The 19,640-nt window shown below is 44.0% G+C and overlaps 1 protein-coding gene across 6 annotated transcripts in view; it reads right to left on the reverse strand.

Annotated features, from left to right (window-relative positions):
- NEK10 (NIMA related kinase 10) overlaps nt 1-19,640 on the reverse strand; it is a 357,380-nt gene that overhangs the window by 165,133 nt on the left and 172,607 nt on the right. For all 6 annotated transcript variants that reach the window (XM_068236184.1, XM_068236182.1, XM_068236186.1 and 3 more), the window contains one exon: nt 9,725-9,800. In XM_068236184.1, the coding sequence (XP_068092285.1) occupies nt 9,725-9,800 (76 nt within the window). The remainder of the gene's footprint in view (nt 1-9,724; nt 9,801-19,640) is intronic.

Consider the following 19,640-nt stretch of genomic DNA (forward strand, 5'->3'; position numbering starts at 1 on the left):
GTGTACACCGCTCAGCCAGACTATATAGCATTGTGTGTACTGCCACTCTGTGTACACCGCTCAGCCAGACTATATAGCATTGTTTACTGCCACTCTGTGTACACCGCTCAGCCAGACTATATAGCATTGTTTACTGCCACTCTGTGTACACCGCTCAGCCAGACTATATAGCATTGTGTGTACTGCCACTCTGTGTACACCGCTCAGCCAGACTATATAGCATTGTGTGTACTGCCACTCTGTGTACACCGCTCAGCCAGACTATATAGCATTGTGTGTACTGCCACTCTGTGTACACCGCTCAGCCAGACTATATAGCATTGTGTGTACTGCCACTCTGTGTACACCGCTCAGCCAGACTATATAGCATTGTTTACTGCCACTCTGTGTACACGGCTCAGCCACACAATATATTGCATTGTTTACTGCCACTCTGTGTACACCGCTCAGCCAGACTAAATAGAATTGTGTGTACTGCCACTCTGTGTACACCGCTCAGCCAGACTATATAGCATTGTTTACTGCCACTCTGTGTCTGCTGGGAACAGTAGTACACCGCTCACCCGCCACTGTATAGCATTGTGCTCTGTGTCGCTGCTGGCAATAGTGGTACACCGCTCACCCACCACTGTATAGCATTTCTGTACTGCCACTGTACTGCTGCCAGTCAGCGTGTACTTTAAGGATAAGTGAAATGAGGAAGAAATCCGGTGAAAGAGGGTGGGGCAAGGGAAGAGGTGCTTCCCCTGATGGTTCACGTACAGGCCACAGGGGAGCACCCAAGAAAACCCACTCAATACCGCCCATGTTGTCCAGGACAACAACCCTCACAGATCCAAAAGAACAGGACCAGATAATTACTTGGATGACCTCTCAAGCGTCCAGCAGTGGGTTAAGCAGCACCAGCACATCACGCACGAGGTCCGAGTCCTCAGCCAGTTACAAGGAGCCAGTGGGCACAAAGTTGACACAACCGGCAGCGACACCACGCACACAACTGCCAGATAACCAGTCTGATGAATTACCTCAGGACACAATGGGGTATTCGCAGGAGCTATTCCCAGGCCAACAAACTTCAACCTTTGAAAGGTCAATTCAGGAACAGCCAGAAATGTTGTGCCCGGATTCACAACCATTAACTGTGGGAAATGCACCGGGCACTGAAATACAAGGCGAGTCCGAGGACTTTGAAACCCAAATCCCAGAGCAAGTTGGGCAGGAGGGGTTGCAATTGCAGGAGGTCGGCCGAGAAGCTCTGGAAGACGACGTTGGAGTGAGCTGCGCAGAGGTTGTTCTGGGGAGCTCTACTCCACGGCGGCGGCCCCCCACAATGACATATGACGAGTTTGAGGAGATGGAAGAGGAGGGTATGGACAATGTGGACATAGACCCAGATTTTGTTTGTGAACGAGAACATCGCCGTCGTAGCAGCAGCACAGATGAGTCTGTTGAAGAACCCACTGCTGCACGAGTTCGCCTTGTGCCACAAGGTAGGCGGCGCGCAATTTCAGGCACCACAAGCTTGGAAGTTCAAGTGAGAGGCAAAAGAGGAGCAAACAGAAATCGCCAGCAAGGCAGGTGCTCCAAAGTCTGGGCTTTCTTTGAAGACTGCACTGAGGATGTTACCATGGCGATTTGCAAGGTGTGCAAGACCCGCCTGAGCAGGGGGAAAAGTATTAACAACCTCTCCACCACCAGCATGAGCCGCCACATGCTATCCAAACATCCCACTCTGTGGGCAAACGCGGCAGGACAGGGTACCAGCAACACTGCCTCCCTTGGGTTCACCAGACTCACCACCAGACCCGCCTCAGCAGCAGCAGTAGCCCAGCCATTGCGTGGTTCACAACATTCACAAACATCAGACGACGCTGACACTGTCACTTTCCGGAGTAGTGCTCTTGAGGTCTCCCAGTGTTCATCAAACACAACAACCAACAGCCCTTCCGTGTGCAGCGCTACGGTTCAGTTGTCTGTGTCGGAGATGTTTGAGCGCAAGAGGAAATTGCCAGCAAATGACCCCCGGGCCGTGGCAGTAACAGCCAGCATAGCCAAGCTTCTGGCCTGCGAAATGCTGCCATATCGAGTGGTGGAGACAAACAGCTTCAAGGGCATGATGTCAGTGGCCATCCCACGTTACGTGGTTCCCAGCCGCTACCACTTTGCGCGCTCTGCAGTGCCTGAGTTGCATGAGCACGTGGTCAGCAAAATAACCCGAAGCTTGAAGAATGCCGTTGCCTGCAAGGTTCACCTCACCACTGACACCTGGACGAGTGCGTTCGGCCAGGGTCGATACATCTCCCTTACCGCGCACTGGGTGAACCTTGTGGAGCCTGGCAGCAATTCCTCACCTGCTACGGCGCGGGTGTTGCCCACGCCACAAACAGCTGCACCGCCGTCCCTCCCACTGGATAACAACAGCAGCACCTACCTCTCTGACTCCTTCTCCTCCAACGCATCTCAAAGCTGTACCTCATCCGGAAACGCTAACCCAGCACCAGCAGCAGTAGGATCGTGGAAGCAGTGCAGCACAGCTGTTGGCATGCGTCAGCAAGCGTTGCTGAAGCTGATCTGCATTGGGGATAAGCAGCACACAGGGGAGGAAATTTGGAGGGGAATAAAGGAACAGACGGATTTGTGGCTGGCACCTCTGGACCTGAAACCGGGCATGGTTGTGTGTGATAATGGGAGTAATCTCATTCGCGCTTTAAGGTTGGCTAAGCTGACACACATCCCTTGCCTGGCGCACGTGATGAACCTAGTAGTTCCTAAGGACATACCCAGGCGTGGCCGATCTTCTGTTGAAGGTGCGTCGAGTGGCCAAACATTGTAGAAATTCCAGTACTGCTTCGGGGGCACTCGCCAAGATGCAGGAGCGCTTCAATCTCCCCCACCATCGCTTGCTGTGTGATGTCCCTACGCGCTGGAATTCTACGCTGCACATGCTAGCCCGCTTTTGTGAGCAGAAAAGTGCAGTGGTCCAGTACATGACGGCGCAGTACCGAGGCGCATCCGGACAGCTGCCAAGCTTCTGTGGATCCGATTGGGCCAACATGTTGGACCTCTGCCAAGTCCTTCAAAATTTTGAGCAATCCACGTTGCTTGTGAGCAGTGACAACTCTTCAGTCAGCATTACCATACCACTGCTGTGTTTACTGAAGAGGTCAATGTTGAAAATCAAGGAAACAGCTGTCATGATGCAACTGGGGGAATCTGAAGGAGAAAACGATCAGCGTGATGGTACCAACATCAGGCCATCCGCCTCAGGAAACGCTGGCCCCAGCAGCTATGACGAAGAAGAGGAGGAGGAACAGCTGGAGTTGGAGCAGGAATTTCATGCCACCACTGACGAGGGCCAGAGCGGTGCACGTTGGACTTCCACAATTCAGCGCGAATGGTCAGCAGAAGCAGACCAGGAGGAAGGTGACGACTATGATGCATCACAACAACTATCACAACGCTCACAAGAGGATGATGAGGATTCTGGTAGGACTCTGGCACACATGGCTCAATTCATGCTAGACTGCATTGAACGCGACCCACGCATTGTGCGCATTCTGGACAACACCAATTACTGGGTTTATACCCTTCTGGATCCACGGTACAAACACAATGTTCCAAAACTGCTTGAAGAAAGAGTCAGACAGGTCAAAATGGAAGAATACCAGCAGGCCCTTGTGGAGACTTTAGAGAGGAGATTGACATCCTCCCCCTCCTCTAGCCAGTTGTACGCCGACAGACTGACTTCCGCAAACCCAGGACGACCAGGAGGGCAGCAAACAACGCAAGCCACAGCTAGTGCCCAAAAGGGAATGGTATCGGCAGTGTCCTTGGAGTGGGAAAATTTTCTGACACCCATGCAGCAGCAGCCCACTGAACAGCAAGCGTGCAGATCCACCTCCAACACCGATCGCCTGGAGAAGATGGTCAAGGACTACATGTCAGATGGCGTAGCTGTGTCGAACAATCCATCTGCACCCTTCAACTATTGGGTATCGAAGCTAGACACCTGGCACGAACTGGCAATGTACGCAATAGAGGTGCTGGCTTGCCCAGCAGCCAGCGTTATGTCGGAACGCTGTTTCAGTGCTGCCGGAGGCATCGTCACAGATCGGCGTATCCGCCTCTCCACAGAAAATGCAGAGCGTCTGACTCAAATTAAAATGAATCAATCCTGGATTGGAAACGACTACGCAACACTCCAGGACCCCAACCAAGTAACATGACCAATGAACATCTGGGATGGTTTAGCGTTTCCGGTCCCTGTTTATTGAACCTCTCATCTGTATTACATTTATGACTGCATGGCGGCAAAAAGCATTGCTGCTATATCCGCCCGCTTTTTGTCCTCATGCAAGGCCTGGGTTGTTGTGTCTCAAAAAGCATGGCCTTCTCCTCCTGCACCTGCTCCTGTTCCATCACATCTGCTGCTGCTGGGTTAGCGTTGCCGCGTGGTCCCTGTTTATTGAACCACTTATCTTTATTACATTTATGACTGCATGGCGGTACAAAGCATGCTATCTGCACGCTTCTTGTCCTCATGCAAGGCCTGGGTTGTTGTGTCTCACAAAGCGTGGCCTTCTCCTTCTGCGCCTCCTCCTGTTCCATCACGTCTGCTGCTGCTGGGTTAGCGTTGCCGCGTGGTCCCTGTTTATTGAACCACTTATCTTTATTACATTTATGACTGCATGGCGGTACAAAGCATGCTATCCGCACGCTTCTTGTCCTCATGCAAGGCCTGGGTTGTTGTGTCTCACAAAGCGTGGCCTTCTCCTCCTGCGCCTCCTCCTGTTCCATCACGTCTGCTGCTGCTGGGTTAGCGTTGCCGCGTGGTCCCTGTTTATTGAACCACTTATCTTTATTACATTTATGACTGCATGGCGGTACAAAGCATGCTATCCGCACGCTTCTTGTCCTCATGCAAGGCCTGGGTTGTTGTGTCTCAAAGCGTGGCCTTCTCCTCCTGCGCCTCCTCCTGTTCCATCACGTGTGCTGCTGCTGGTGCTGGGTTAGCGTTACCGGTCCCTTTTCCTGGAACCTCTTCTCTGTATTACATTTATGACTGCATGGCGAAAAAAAGCATGTTACCTGTGCAAAGAAACATGACATTTTCCACATTTAAAAGACAGTTTTTCCTTTGAAACTTTACAATCAATTTTCTCAAAAACTATAAGCTCTTTTTCAAATATTTTTTTTCCTCTTGTACCCACTCCCAAGGTGCACATACCCTGCTAATTTGGGGTATGTAGCATGTAAGGAAGCTTTACAAAGCACGAAAGTTCGGGTCCCCATTGACTTCCATTATGTTCGGAGTTCGGCGCGAACACCCGAACATCGCGGCGATGTTCGGCGAACGTTCGCGAACCCGAACATCTAGGTGTTCACCCAACACTACCTTTAAGTGATAAAAAAAAACAATCTATTCATAAGGTGATAAAGTGGTCTTTTGAATCACTTACCAGTTGCATACTCATAATGCACATCCACTATAGGTGTATAAAATCAAGCACCTGGGCATGCAGACTACTTCTACAAACAGCAGTATATTTCAGCATTGTACCAAGATACCATACCATCTTAGCAATAAGTCCATTTGTGAAATGTGGTCTCCTCTAAATATTTCACAGCCAACTGTTAATGGAATTGTGTGAAAACGGAAGCAATTGGGAACAGCAATTCAGCCAAGAGGTGGTAGACCACATGAAATCAAAGAACAGAGTCAGTGCATTCTGAGGTGCACATTGTGTCGAAGTCACCAACTTTCTGCAAGTCAATAGCTACAGACCTCCAAACTTGGTATGGCCTTCAGATTAGCTCAAGAACAGTGCATAGAGAGCTTCGTGGATTTTATTGGCTCAGCAGCTGAACCTAAGTGCATAGGAAAGGGTTGGATGCTGTGGTTTAAAACATGATGACACAACTGGATCTAAAGCAATTGAATCATGTTCTTTGGAGTGAAGAATCAGAGTTCTCTGTCTGGCAATCCTAACAAATCTGGGTTTGGAAGATGCCAGGGAAATGTACTTGAGTGACCGCATTGTGCAAGTGTAAAATTTGATGACGAGGAAATTATGATGTGGGGTTGTCTTTCAGGAGCTGGGCTTGGTCTCTTATGCTGGGAATACATTGCTCGATTCTGAGCTGATAATATGGTTAGACAGATAATTTCCTACATGTCCAACCACGTTCGATCGTTTTGGCACTCGATTCATCATTGAAGTGAATTGAAAAAAGATATGAAAAACGAGCGGAAAATAAGAGAATTGAGTAGGCAAAACGATCGGGCACAGAATCGAACGCCAGAATCGACCCGTGTATTCCCAGCATCAGTCCCACACTCCCAGTGAAAGGAACTCGGAATGCTTCATGGTACCAAGACATTTTGGGTAATTTCATGCTCCCAACTTTGTGGGAGCAGTTTAAGGATCGCCCCTTCCTATTCGAACATGACGCCACACACAAAGCAAAGTCCATAAAGATATGGATGAGTGAATTTGGTGGGGAGAAACATGACTGACCTGCACAGTAGCCCTGATCTCAACTCAAAAGAACACCTTTGAAATGAATTACAATAGAGACTGTATCCCAGGCCTTTACATCCAACATCAGTGCCTGACCTCACAAATACTCGTCTGGAAAAATAGTCAAAAGTTTCCATAGACACACTCCTAAATTGTGGAAAGCCTCCCCAGGAACTACTTCGCATTGAAACTTATGGATTAAGAAGGGCATGCCTTTAAATGTCATGTTTGTATCCCTACACCTCTGGCAATACATTCTGTGTCTAATGACAGCAGAGGAAATGAAGGAAGCCCAATAGGCCATCTTTACTCTATATGAGGACCTAATAAACATAAAGAGCAGCAGTTTAAACTCAAAATAGGAATATGACGTTCCAGGAAAGGCCTATTTAGGGTTACGTCTATAGATGCAGTTATCTGTATCATCAGGGCTTTCATTTCATGCAACAAAAATGTTCCTGCAGTTTAACACAAAATAAGTCCTGTTTTTTTATAACTTCTGGTACTGCCAGTATATAAAGGTGGAAAATACAGCATCATTCAGGCATCACTTGCACCTTGCTTTTATGCTAATTAGCATGCAACTGCATATCTGTTTCTGTAATGCCATTACGGCTATGCTCCGTGGTATATGTTCTTTACAGGCAGGGGGCTGCATAATGAGTAAATATTAGCACAGAGGGAGCTGTGGGAGAGCTCCCACCCTTTTCATTACTTGATGAGAAGTTTTAGCTGTGATGAGTAGACATTGAAGTTGCACATGTAGGTAAGATGGGCAGGAACTAAAGAGGTGAGCTGAGGTAACATTTTAACCACTTGAGGACCTCAGGTTTACACCCCTTTAGTGACCAGGCCATTTTTTACAATTCAGCACTGCACAGCTTTAACAGTTTATTGCATCAGCCTATGAGAGTGATTAGATTGGGAGCCATTGAGAGGAACAGTTCAGCGCCAGGACTCCCGTACAACGCTGCACTAGATAGCAGTGCTCTACAAATACAAATTGCCTTTCTATATCTCTATTTCAGCCTGCCAGCTCCGATCACAGCTCGCAGGCTGATCACGGAGCCACGCTCAATGTCTCAGCAGGGAATGACCGCGCATTCCCTGCTAAACTCCACCTCCAGGACTTGACGCCTATCGGCGTTACAGAGTCCTGGGGGCGCCACTTTCTCACCGCCTATCAGCCCTAGGCGGTCAGGAAGAAGTTTAAAGAATGTTCCCACAACTTGTTTTTCCAGATTCTATTTGATTAACCTAGTTGTCTACCCTTATTTTGTTTTTGTTTTTTTGTTTGTTCTTTCACATTTTTTTTAGTTTAGTGTTAGTGTGTTTTGTTTTGTTGTTTAGTTATTTTAAGCACTTCCAGACCTTGATGATTGAAATCTATGCCCTGTTATGATCCTGTTATGATCCTGTTATTCCTGACAGCGTAGATTTCAATCATCCCGCCGCACGCCATCCCTTTGGCTTCATTGATGGATAGGGTCAGGAGCCACTGAAAACAGCTTCTGATTGGCTCACACAGCTCTGCTGTCATAGCGACGGCAGAGAGTAGGGACTGTGGTGATGGGAGAGCGGCATGACTTGCCAGCGATTCATCGGGAGACACCGTTCTTTGGTACCAGCAGTCCTTAAAGGGCCAGAGATTAAATTCACCCTTATGCACTTTGATGACATGATTAGGGTTCTTAGTAGAGATGGCCTGAACTGTTCGCCGGCGATCAGTATTCTGCGAACGTCTACTGTTCGTATTCGCTGCAAATAGCGAACATTTGGCGTGTTCAATTCGTCCCATATATATCATCATTCTGCTAAACTTTGACCCCTTACCTCACAGTCAGCAGACACATGGCAGCCAATCAGCTAGCACCCCTTCCTGGACCCCCAACCCCCTATCAAAAAGCAGTTGCGGTGGTCATATTGGATTAATATAGTGCATTATTATTTCACTGTATTCTGATAGTACTATTGCATGTCTCTGTGACACTTCACAGCCCACTGCCACCAAGAGCTGTGCATAATGTGATTTCTGCCATTTAGGGATTAAAACCCGACTTTGTGTCAACGCCGTAATTTTTGGTGAGACTTTTGGCATGGATTCCCCTCTGGCCACAGTCCAGGTGTTAGACCCCTTGAAACAACTTTTTCATCACTTTTATAGCCAGAAACAGTCTTTGTAGGGTATAAGATTCGCCTGCCAGATTCGCCTGTTCACAAACAGTTTTCGAAAGGTAACTTTCGTCGTTCGCGAACAGAAAATTCTATGTTCGTGACATCTCTAGTTCTTAGTATGCAGTGAAACTCTGATATGGTTATTGTACTGAATTTTCTCTTCTTTATAGTGAACCTATTGGCTCTACAGGGTTCATCGTATACCTTATTGTATGTTCTTTTGTATTTTTATACACATAATGGGCTATGCATCCCCTGGATGTTTTGCATTTTGTGTGAGAATACTCATGCAGTTCGCTACTATGTGGTAGCTTATATCTCATATCTTGTATTATTCTGCTTGTACTCCTGCATGCTTTTTTTTTTAACTTTCAATAAAAAGATGATTGAAAAAAAAGAATAAAATCAGTTTTTAAAGAATAAAAAAGTCAGCCTGTCACCAGACAAAGCTGCACTGGCAGAAGGATGTGACAACTGTCTCAGTGCAAGTCACTTTATGTTTCTCAAGGGAGCATAGACTGGATCATGGCTGCTCTCTGACTCCTGTTTCTAAACTATTCACATCAACTTTCTTTAACTCCTCTCTTTTTTTTTTTTTTTTTTTTTAGACAAGAGGAGCGGCCAATGCTAGAAAACAATGCAGTTTGAAGCGGACCTGAACCCAGAAATTCCTCTCTGCTCTAAAAGATACGCAACAGCATAATAACCTCTAAAGAAAATCTTTGTTACAGCAAATCCCCAAATAAATCTCCAATGTTTCTACTTCCTGCTTTCATGGAAGCGGACATATTGTTAACATCCTGTGCTTTCACATGAGCTTATCTGCCTTATCTGTCACGACAGTCAGCTGACACAGGGGAGAGATCATATTACAACTTGTGATTAGACACAGATGAGGGGGAATTAAACAGGCTAAACTCTCTACATACATACAGGGTGCATTTCTCTATGTTTTCCTTCTGTCCTGTGCTAGAATTCAGGTCCACTTTAACCACATTTTTCTTAATTTAGTGTAAGTTAGATCTTACCAGGAGTATAGAATTGTTCCAACAATCGATGTCAGTTTACTGTTCTCTTGCTTCTGCTTAGCTAAGCCAAAATCAGCTGCAAAGTATAAAACATATTTAAAATTAACATGTGTCCATTTGACATATGTAATTTAACATAGCAACACACACAAATGCACGCACAGGTTTTACACTCAAAAAGTACCATATTATTTATAGCCCAACAGCACAGCTCTGCATGTTTAAGTAGCATGTTTAGCTAATTCTCATAGGGTAAGTATAAAGATATTGAACACAGGCGCCAATGTAGAGCAGCAGATCAGGTCTTTCTGACATTATTTTCAGATCTGACAAGATTAGCTGCATGCATGATTCTGGTGTGATTCAGACACTACTGTAGCCAAACAGACCAGCAGGGCTGCCAAGCAACTGGTTTTGTTTTATAAGAAATACATTTGGCAGCCTCCATATTCCTCTCACTACAGTTCTCTTTTAAAAATGACTTTTGTTTTAGAATACAACTACAATCCAGCCTGCTGTAGCTAGTATTTGTGGAGATTTTCAAACCACAAACACACAATAGACTTCAAATAAATGAGCAGTAGCTAGCTAAGCTCTCTCTACATCTATCACATCCACTAACTCTTCCCAACAGAGGCTGGTGTGTCAGAGAGCTAGTCTTATACTCAGGGGGCTGTCTGTTGTCTGATTGGTTGTAGTTATATGGTTCCTGGGTCAATTGTGCTGCTAAGAATCATGAGAGGCCTATTATGGGGAGAGAAGACATTACTGCCTATCAATTTTCGATTTTTCATGCTAAGCAAGTCGAATATAAGTTATTTTCGAAATTTCGCAAGTCTCCTTTAAATTTCGCTACTGGTCGAAAACGCGAATATTTCTGAAGATTTTTGTGAAATTCGAAAACGGGATTTTTAATGCGAAAATGACTTGGGCGAAAATTTGCGAGCAACACTGATCTACATCCTCTGTGACTTCATCAAAACCAAGAGGTCATAGATATACATCTTGTAGCTGAAGCACAGCTGTGCATGATTGGGCTTACTCCTGGGCACACCTCTGGCACTATCTGCAGCAGCACTAATTGGTGAAAAGGAGTACAGATTCCCTGAGCCAATAAGATTGATTTTTACCATTAAAAATACTTTTTTCTTTCTCAGTTCATAGTGCAAAATGCACACTGTGGCATTTCTTCAGAATCAAATATCCTCACCATGAACTGTTACAGGAACATAATCTAAGTTTTGTGATAAACGGTAGAAATAGCTAAACAAAATGTGTGATTTTTATCTATAGTAGCGCTTTTTCTTTTTAAACTGGAATTGGTAAAACTGAGAAATAATGTGTTTTTTTTCTACTTTTTCCAATATTTCTCATTAAAATTCATAGAAAACAAAATTGTTCTAGAGATAAAAATGCCATACAATGAAATTCTAGTTTGTCTTGAAAAAACTATATATTTTTAATGTAGGTGTCATAAGTAAGGATAAAATTATTGCTGATTAAATAGGGCTAAAATGTCAAAACTGTTGTGGTCCATAATGGGGAAATCAGGTCTAAATGCGAAGGGGTTAAGTAATTTTTTCAAGTACCTTAACATGGTTTTGGATATCTTGAAGACACCATCATGATAGCCCCACTCTGCAAATGCCACAGTAAAGATACTGAGAGTTGGGATGCTGCCACTTGCATAAAATGTATGCTTAACACTGGAATACACACCAATGCAACCAAAGCCAATTGGGTTGTGCAGAACTATTGTGTATGAGGTTATTAAAAGGGATTCACTTACACCTAAGGCTGCTTACACACCAAGACGTTACAGGCGCACGTTAGTGCGCCTGTAACGCTCCCCCAACGCACAGCAATGTAACACAAGTGGGCTGTTCACACAGCCCACGTTGCGTTACATGTAACGCTGGCACGTTCTGTGCAAAGTGCAGCATGCTACAGCGTTGGAGCGGCTATAGCCGCGTTAGACTGTTTGCACATGCGCAGTGGGGGGCGGAGAGGAGGCGGGGAGAGCCAGCTACAGTAGCCGCGCACATGGCTACTTAATATTCACTGCACTGGCGGGAGCTGATTGGCCGGCGGGACCACGTGATGCGGAGTGTCTCGCTCCGCATCACGTGGTCCCGCTGGCCAATCAGCGCCACTCTGGGAGACATTATAGGACTCGAGCCGCCTAACGCGGCTCACTCTACCGTCGGCTCTTGCAGCACCATACGTTGTGTTAGGTGCACGTTATGTGACTTTAACGTGGCACCTAATGCAACGTCTTGGTGTGCAAGAAGCCTAAAAGTACTGACAATGTAGAAAATAAGCCACTTCAACTGGAACAGGGACAGTGAATTCCTGCTTTATTGTGGCATTGTGCATGGGTTATAACATTCCAACCTATCTGGCATAGGGATGACTGCTGACTGCTAATACTAAACAGGTAATGCTCAGTCCTGTTAGCTGATTTTACTTGGTAATTATGGTGGCTGTTCCATGACAAGAAAGATAGATCCATAGTAAAGACTACCATTGTTGGCCCTTTACAATTCACTTTTTCTCCAAGTTTTCTCCTAGGAGAAATTGTCACATTTTACTAATAATATGCCACCAGCAAAAAAGAAAATACTTATGTGAACTGCCGGGGTCACGCAGTGAGAGGGTGGCAGACAAGGAAGTAACAAGATGGGGATCAGTGCGCGTCGGTTTTGAAGATACAGAAGCAGATGGAGGACTCGTCGATTGGATCCTGGATAGGTAATAACGGCTTCCGCTGTGCTCTGCACCAATAGCATGCCTCTGATCTCCAGCCAAGTAGGCTGAACTCTGACTTTCTCCCCGTCAGATCACAGATCAATGGCCACAATATCCAGGCATATCTGCCGCTCTGCACTGAAGCCACATGTGACCAGCAGCTCTCAAATCCAGGGCCGCGCTTAGCAGGGGGACAAATGGCACCAACTAATATACCAAATTCCAAACATTTGTAATATAAGACGCACTGATTTTTTTCTCCCACCTTTTGAGGGAGAAAAGGTGAGTCTTATATTCTGAAAAATATATTAATGCTTTTGACACTTTTTAAATTGCAAAGTGCTGAAAAAGTTAATTGAATAAGGGCCATTATCTTAGCACAGTAAGTGTAGCCATTCTGAATGTGTCACCATCATTTGTGGTAAAATACGAAATATAATGGACGGCTTACACTATATATTACATTTGCACTAAATAAGTACAGTGTATGGAGTAACTGAAAAAGAAAAGCTGAAAGAGATGAAAAAACAAGAACCTGAATGACATAGTTGAACTCAAAGGACAAATGCAGGGATGGTCGGAAATGCTGATTTCTGATTACAGCAATTTTCCAATTTCCACCAATGAGGATTATTGATTCCGCGGATTTCCGATTTCCGAGATCTGATTCCAGAGTTTTATTTTGTCATTTTTTTTCATAAAGTTAGTTAATTATATTAAAAAAGCCCTTTTTTGGAAATCTGTCATTTTTGCAGATGTATGCTATTATGTGTACATCTGTGATACACTTTCAAATCTACTGAGTTTACACTTATACTGGTTGTGCACTGACACCAGACATAGAGGAAGACTATGTAAACAGTGGGGGGATGATTTGGAGGAGGGGCTCAGCGGTCTCAGAGTAAGAAGATGGGGAGAGGTAGGTGCTAAAACAAATTTATTGTGAAGAACGCTGAATGAGACAAAAATCCAAAGAGGATGATGCACCAGAGACTTAAAGTGAATCCGATCTGGAAATCAGAAGTCAAAATAAACATATACACATCATACTTACCTAATCTACTCATCAATCTCTTTCCCCACCTCTGCGTCCTGTTTGTCCACTGTGATCAATGGAATTCTCCTTCCTCCATTTTGAAAATGGCCATTATCCCATAGCAGTTTCCTGGTCAACACACTGTTAAAGACTTTGCTGACTCATCAATACTTGAGCCATAGGGAAACATGGACATTACCTTGCTCAACAGTTGTTCTTTCAGTTATAACTGACAGCAACTGGTATATAACTGACAGCAACTGATATATTTCAGTTCTGACAAATTCTTGTCAGAAATGAAAGGACTCGTTGTAAGAAGAAAATGGTGAGCTTCTGAGATGAACTGATGGCCAGGTAAGTATGTAATATTATTTTGCAGGTACATCATGTGTTTAGTTTAACCATTTCACAACTGAGGGGTTTTACCCCTGAAACACCAGCGCGATTTTTACCTTTCAGCGCTGCTTCCATTCTAGTATTGATGTACTATGATTGGTTATTGGGGACTGGAGAGTCCCCATAACCAATCATAGTACTGCAGAGCTGGGGTGTGTGCGCGCGCGCGGATCGCGGGGGCGCGCAATCGCGCGCTGCACGTTTGTTTACCTACATTGTTTTGAATGAAGACGGCTTTTGTTTGAAGCCGTCTTCATTTTACTCGCAATCGGCGAGGCTAATTGGATTTAGGAACGCTTGTTCCTAACATCCAATTAGTCACCTGCTGTGCGGGCTGGCTGGAGTGTGAGCGAGAGTTCCCCGCCCACTCCCAGCCAGTAAACAAAAAAGTGCGCCTTTCTCCGTCCCTGGGGGTGAAGCGGTGCGCAGAGGGACGGAGAAATTTAGAACTGGGGGGGTGAAGTGGTTAAATATTTTTTTCTCAGTTCAGATTCACTTTATTCATTTATTGTATTTATAAAGTGCCAACATATTACGCAGTGCTGGACATTAGTTAAGGTTACAGACAATATTTAGGGGTGACATACAGCAATAGGACAATACAGGAATACATGCAAACCAGATCGCGCAGCACAGTATGAGTACAAGGTAATGCTTAGTCAGTCACTGAATGGAGCATGGAGATTAGGCAAGTCGAGTTCACTTAGGAGTTCACTCAGATCCATAGGATGGGTGTACAGTAATAGAGGTGCTCTCAATAAATAACCTGTAATGTGCACTCCTCAATCCACTTTATATGTATAACTATTGTTATTCTGGGTCGCTCCTGTATTTAAAGAGAACCAGAGATGAAGCAACCTCATGTATTTTACCTTATAAATCAGTGGGAACATGACAGTAAACACCTAATCTGCTCTTTGTTACATTGTTCTCTGTTTAATTTGCCTGTTATCACCTCTAAGATAAGAATCCCGACTAAGCAGTCGGTCTGGCTTTGCTACAGAATAATTATAGCTGAGACTGTGTTCTTTGCTGTCTTCAAGTCCAAGCCTGCCCCCTGCTGGCTTTGCTCAGGAATCATTATAGCTGAGTCATTATAGCAAAGCCAGAATCAATGCTCAGTCCGGGATTCTTATCTCAGCTAGATAACAGACACTTTTAGCAGTGAGGATGGAACAGAGAGCATGGTAAATGTTTTCTCTAATGTTCCCACTGATTTCTATGGTAAAATACACAAGGGTGCTTCGTCTCTGGTTCACTTTAAGTGTGTGTCACTTTAAATAAAAATATATAAGGGAATAAACAGGGCGCTCTACAGCACAGGTAACCAATAAAAGTTCCTTTGTGAATTGAACCTTAAGATATAAAAAAGTCCCAAAAAAAAGTCCGTATGCAACTATTTCCAGATCCCTATAACGTGCAGACAATCTTCCTGTAACACGCAATAACCAGTGTACGCTCACCAGATGTTAAGCTGCCTTCTCAGGATCAGCTAATAGCGCTTCTGGCCCAGCCAGTAGTCAAGATCTCCTAGGTGCGTTCAGCCTCCTCTTGTATCCTCAAACCATAGGGGTATAAAACAGAAAAGCACTACAATAGTGTGATACTGTTTGGTAACAATGTGGCTGTTATACTCTTCAAAACACCAGTGCTCCAAAAAGTTACAGAAACACCCCGTTCTCCTCCACCGTATACTCAATGAAGCCTCTCACCAAATATCATGGCTGACCCAGCACAGACCTGCAAACACGCTTCACAGGCACTGTCAGCGATCCTCCTTCAGCATCAGTGTCCCTAAGACTCAAACAGGGACCAGCATAGTGTAAAAACATTTTTTTATTTAAAACATTAAAAGAAGTGCACTCACAAAAGTCCGGTATAAATGCGTATATAAAATCTCCTAGAGCTCATCTGGCGTCCCTCGCTCCTTAGGCTCTGCCCACCTAGTTTTGTCCTATGACTCATCAGGGGCTCCTTATGAGTCATAGGACGAAATTAGTTGGGTGGAGCCTAAGGAGCGAGGGACGCCAGATGAGCTCTAGGAGATTTTATATGCGCATTTATAACGGACTTTTGTGAGTGCACTTCTTTTAATGTTTTAAATAAAAAAAATGTTTTTACACTATGGCATGCTGGTCCCTGTTTGAGTCTTAGGGACACTGATGCTGAAGGAGGATCGCTGACAGTGCCTGTGAAGCGTGTTTGCAGGTCTGTGCTGGGTCAGCCATGATATTTGGTGAGAGGCTTCATTGAGTATACGGTGGAGGAGCACGGGGTGTTTCTGTAACTTTTTGGAGCACTGGTGTTTTGAAGAGTATAACAGCCACATTGTTACCAAACAGTATCACACTATTCTGGTGAGCGTACACTGGTTATTGCATGTTACAGGAAGATTGTCTGCACGTTATAGGAATCTGGAAATAGTTGCATATGGACTTTTTTTGGGACTTTTTTATGTCTTAAGGTTCAATTCACAAAGGAACTTTTATTGGTTACCTGTGCTGTAGAGCGCCCTGTTTATTCCCTTATGTATTAGTAATAGAGGTGCAAGAACAGGTAGGAGACACAAGGAGGAGGACCCTGCCTTTTTGATACTACAAGAATCACAGTCAACTGCACAGTCTAAATCGTATTTAACACTAACATGTTCTATAAATTCATTGAAATATTATGTATAGCCAAGGCATAGACACACAAGAAAAGAAGCATTAATTATATTAGCAAATCTGTGGCTTGTGCTGCTGCACAAAGAGAAAACTCTTCAAGATAGAGAGGAAGAGATTGTATTAAGCCAAAGTATAGTGATAGGTTTATGTAGTCAAGTATCTCTTTCTTTACATACCATAAACTGTAGAAGCCAGTAATATGACTAATGTGCAGCTTTGCATTTGAATATATTAAATGCAGATTTATTTTCCAAAGGACACACAGAAATAACAACTTGCTTAAAGAGGAACTCCAGTGAAAATAATGTAATAAAAAAAAGTGCTTCATTTTTACAATAATTATGTATAAATGATTTAATCAGTGTTTGCCCGTTGTAAAATCTTTCCTCTCCCTGATTTACATTCTGACATTTATCACCTGGTGACATGTTTACTGTTGGCAGGTGATGTAGCTGCTGCATGTTTTTTTGGCAGTTGGAAACAGCTGTAAACAGCTATTTCCCACAATGCAGCAAGGTTCACAGACAGGAAACTGCCAAGAGTACGTACTCAGAATTTCTTTGTGGGAGGGGTTTCACCACAACATCAGCCATACAGCGCCTCCTGATGGTCTGTTTGTGAAAAGGAATAGATTTCTCATGTAATAGGGGGTATCAGCTACTGATTGGGATAAAGTTCAATTCTTGGTCGGAGTTTCTCTTTAATAATACTTTTTGCTGAACCAGGGGTTATTTTATCGTTTTGCTGAAAAATATACACATCAGTTGCTTTCTGTCTCCATGTCAAACAAAATAATAAAACATGCACGCATGCACGCACACGCACATACATATATGTGATATGTTGTGTTAAAAAGCCATCAATTAATTGTGCATACTTTATTCTCTTATCCCCAGAAAGGAAGCTGTAGATAGCTATAACTTATACATTGGATTGTTCCCAACAGTCATGTGAATACAACACATTAAAGTTTTCTTAGCATTATGTTACTCAAAATAAATTTTGCTTTGCAATAAAGGTGAAGGGAGATTTTTTCACCATGGATGACTGGCTCTCCAGTAATCCTATAAAAAAACATACTGTATCTTGTTGCCACTAGTAAATCTTTTTTTCCTATAATGACAACAAGTGTAGAATAACTGACTACACAGCAAAGTAGCAAACTTGTAAAATACATGATTTCCTGTACAGAGAAAAGTACTGTATTTTTTGGACCATAAGACTCACTTTTTCTCCCCCAAAAGTGGGGGAAAAAGTCACTGCGTCTTATAGTCCAAATGAAAGGAGTTCCTGACTTGTGAACGCCTGCCAATACGAACCTTCAACACGCCGCAATGTTGTGAACTCCCTGCACTGTGCACATGCAGAGAAGGACACAGAGGGACAAATGGAGGACACAGGGGGACACATTGGGGCATAGAGAAGGACACCTGGGGGACACAGAGGGACACAAGGGGGATAGAGGAGGACACAATGGCGACAGAGAAGGACACAAGGGGGACAGAGGAGACACAAGAGGTACAAGGGGACATGAGGTACCAAGGGGGCATAATCCACAAGATGCCCCTTCACCATGGATGCACCAGGTTTAGTATATATATATATATATCTTTTTCCCTGGTTTTTGTCCTCTAAACCTTGGTGTGTCTTATGGCCAGGAACATCTTATAGTCCAAAAAATATGTTAAATAAAACATCCTTGTCTTTATTGTTACAGAAATAAAATACTTTCTGTTTTACATAAAATAGTATTTATTTCAGGCCTTTATGCTTTCTTTGAAAAAGGCCTGGAGGGATTGGCCGTGATATTACGCAGGTGCAAGTCATTTGGCTCACCCTGCACCCAAATGACCGCGTGGCAATCTAATGCGTATGCGCACAATGAGGTTGGTTTTGAAAAGGTTTTTCGGGGTGACTTGTTTGGAGCCATCTGGTTCTAACTGGCTGAAAAATAATTACATAACTGTTTGTACCTAAAACATCTTACTTTTTACTGTTATTTTAGTTTCAGCTTCCTGTCTGTATGTTTTTCTGTAGTACATTAAAAGTTTATTGTCCAACATTTCTGACTGTTCAGTAATATACCATGAAAGAAGATGGTGGTGTACAAGTCTTAAAAAATAATAATAGTAATAACAGTTCAGTTGGAAAAAAGGCAAGGTCTATTTTATGATAACAGCACTGAATGTACCGGGATTGTTAGCACTCATTTTTGTAATAACTTCTTTGAATAAACTCAATAACATTTCACTGAGAAGTGTAAATTAATGACAATACATTAAACCACTGGTAGAGAACAGTGAAATTCAACACAGTGTGTTGTTTGAGCTTTTTATTACTTATAATTTAGTAGCATTATAATGGCAGCAGCAGGACTACTTCTTTTCCCAGATAAAAACATATGAAAAATATGGACATTAAAGAGAACCCGAGGTGTGTTTAAAGAATGTTATCTGCATACAGAGGCTGGATCTGCCTATACAGCCCAGCCTCTGTTGCTATCCCAAACCCCGCTAAGGTCCCCCTGCACTCTGCAGTCCCTCATAAATCACAGCCATGCTGTGAGGCTGTGTTTACATCTGTAGTGTCAGTCTTAGCTGCTCCCCCGCCTCCTGCATAGCTCCGGTCCCTGCCCCCGTCCCTTCCCTCCAATCAGCAGGGAGGGAAGGGATGCAGGCGGGGACTGGAGTTCTGCAGGAGGCGGGGAGAGCAGCAGACTGACACTATAGAGATAAACACAGCCAGCTCTGACAAGCTGTTTGTCAGCAGCATGGTTGTGATTTATGAGGGATTGCAGAGTGCAGGGGGATCTTAGGGGTGTTTGGGATAGCAACAGAGGCTGGACTGTATAGGCAGATCCAGCCTCTGTATGCAGATAATATTCTTCAAACCCACCTCGGGTTCTCTTTAACTCCCTGCTCAAATACAGATGACAACTTTTGATTACACAAATATAATGTGTCATTTTTTATATATTTTTTTCTGTTCTTAATAGTTTTTTCTTCTTCTGGTGGAAAAGAATTCGGAAAACTGAATTAAAAGTACAACTCGCTTATAGGTTGAATAAATG

The sequence above is a fragment of the Hyperolius riggenbachi genome, chromosome 5 (assembly GCF_040937935.1).
Source record: "Hyperolius riggenbachi isolate aHypRig1 chromosome 5, aHypRig1.pri, whole genome shotgun sequence".
NCBI lineage: Eukaryota > Metazoa > Chordata > Amphibia > Anura > Hyperoliidae > Hyperolius > Hyperolius riggenbachi.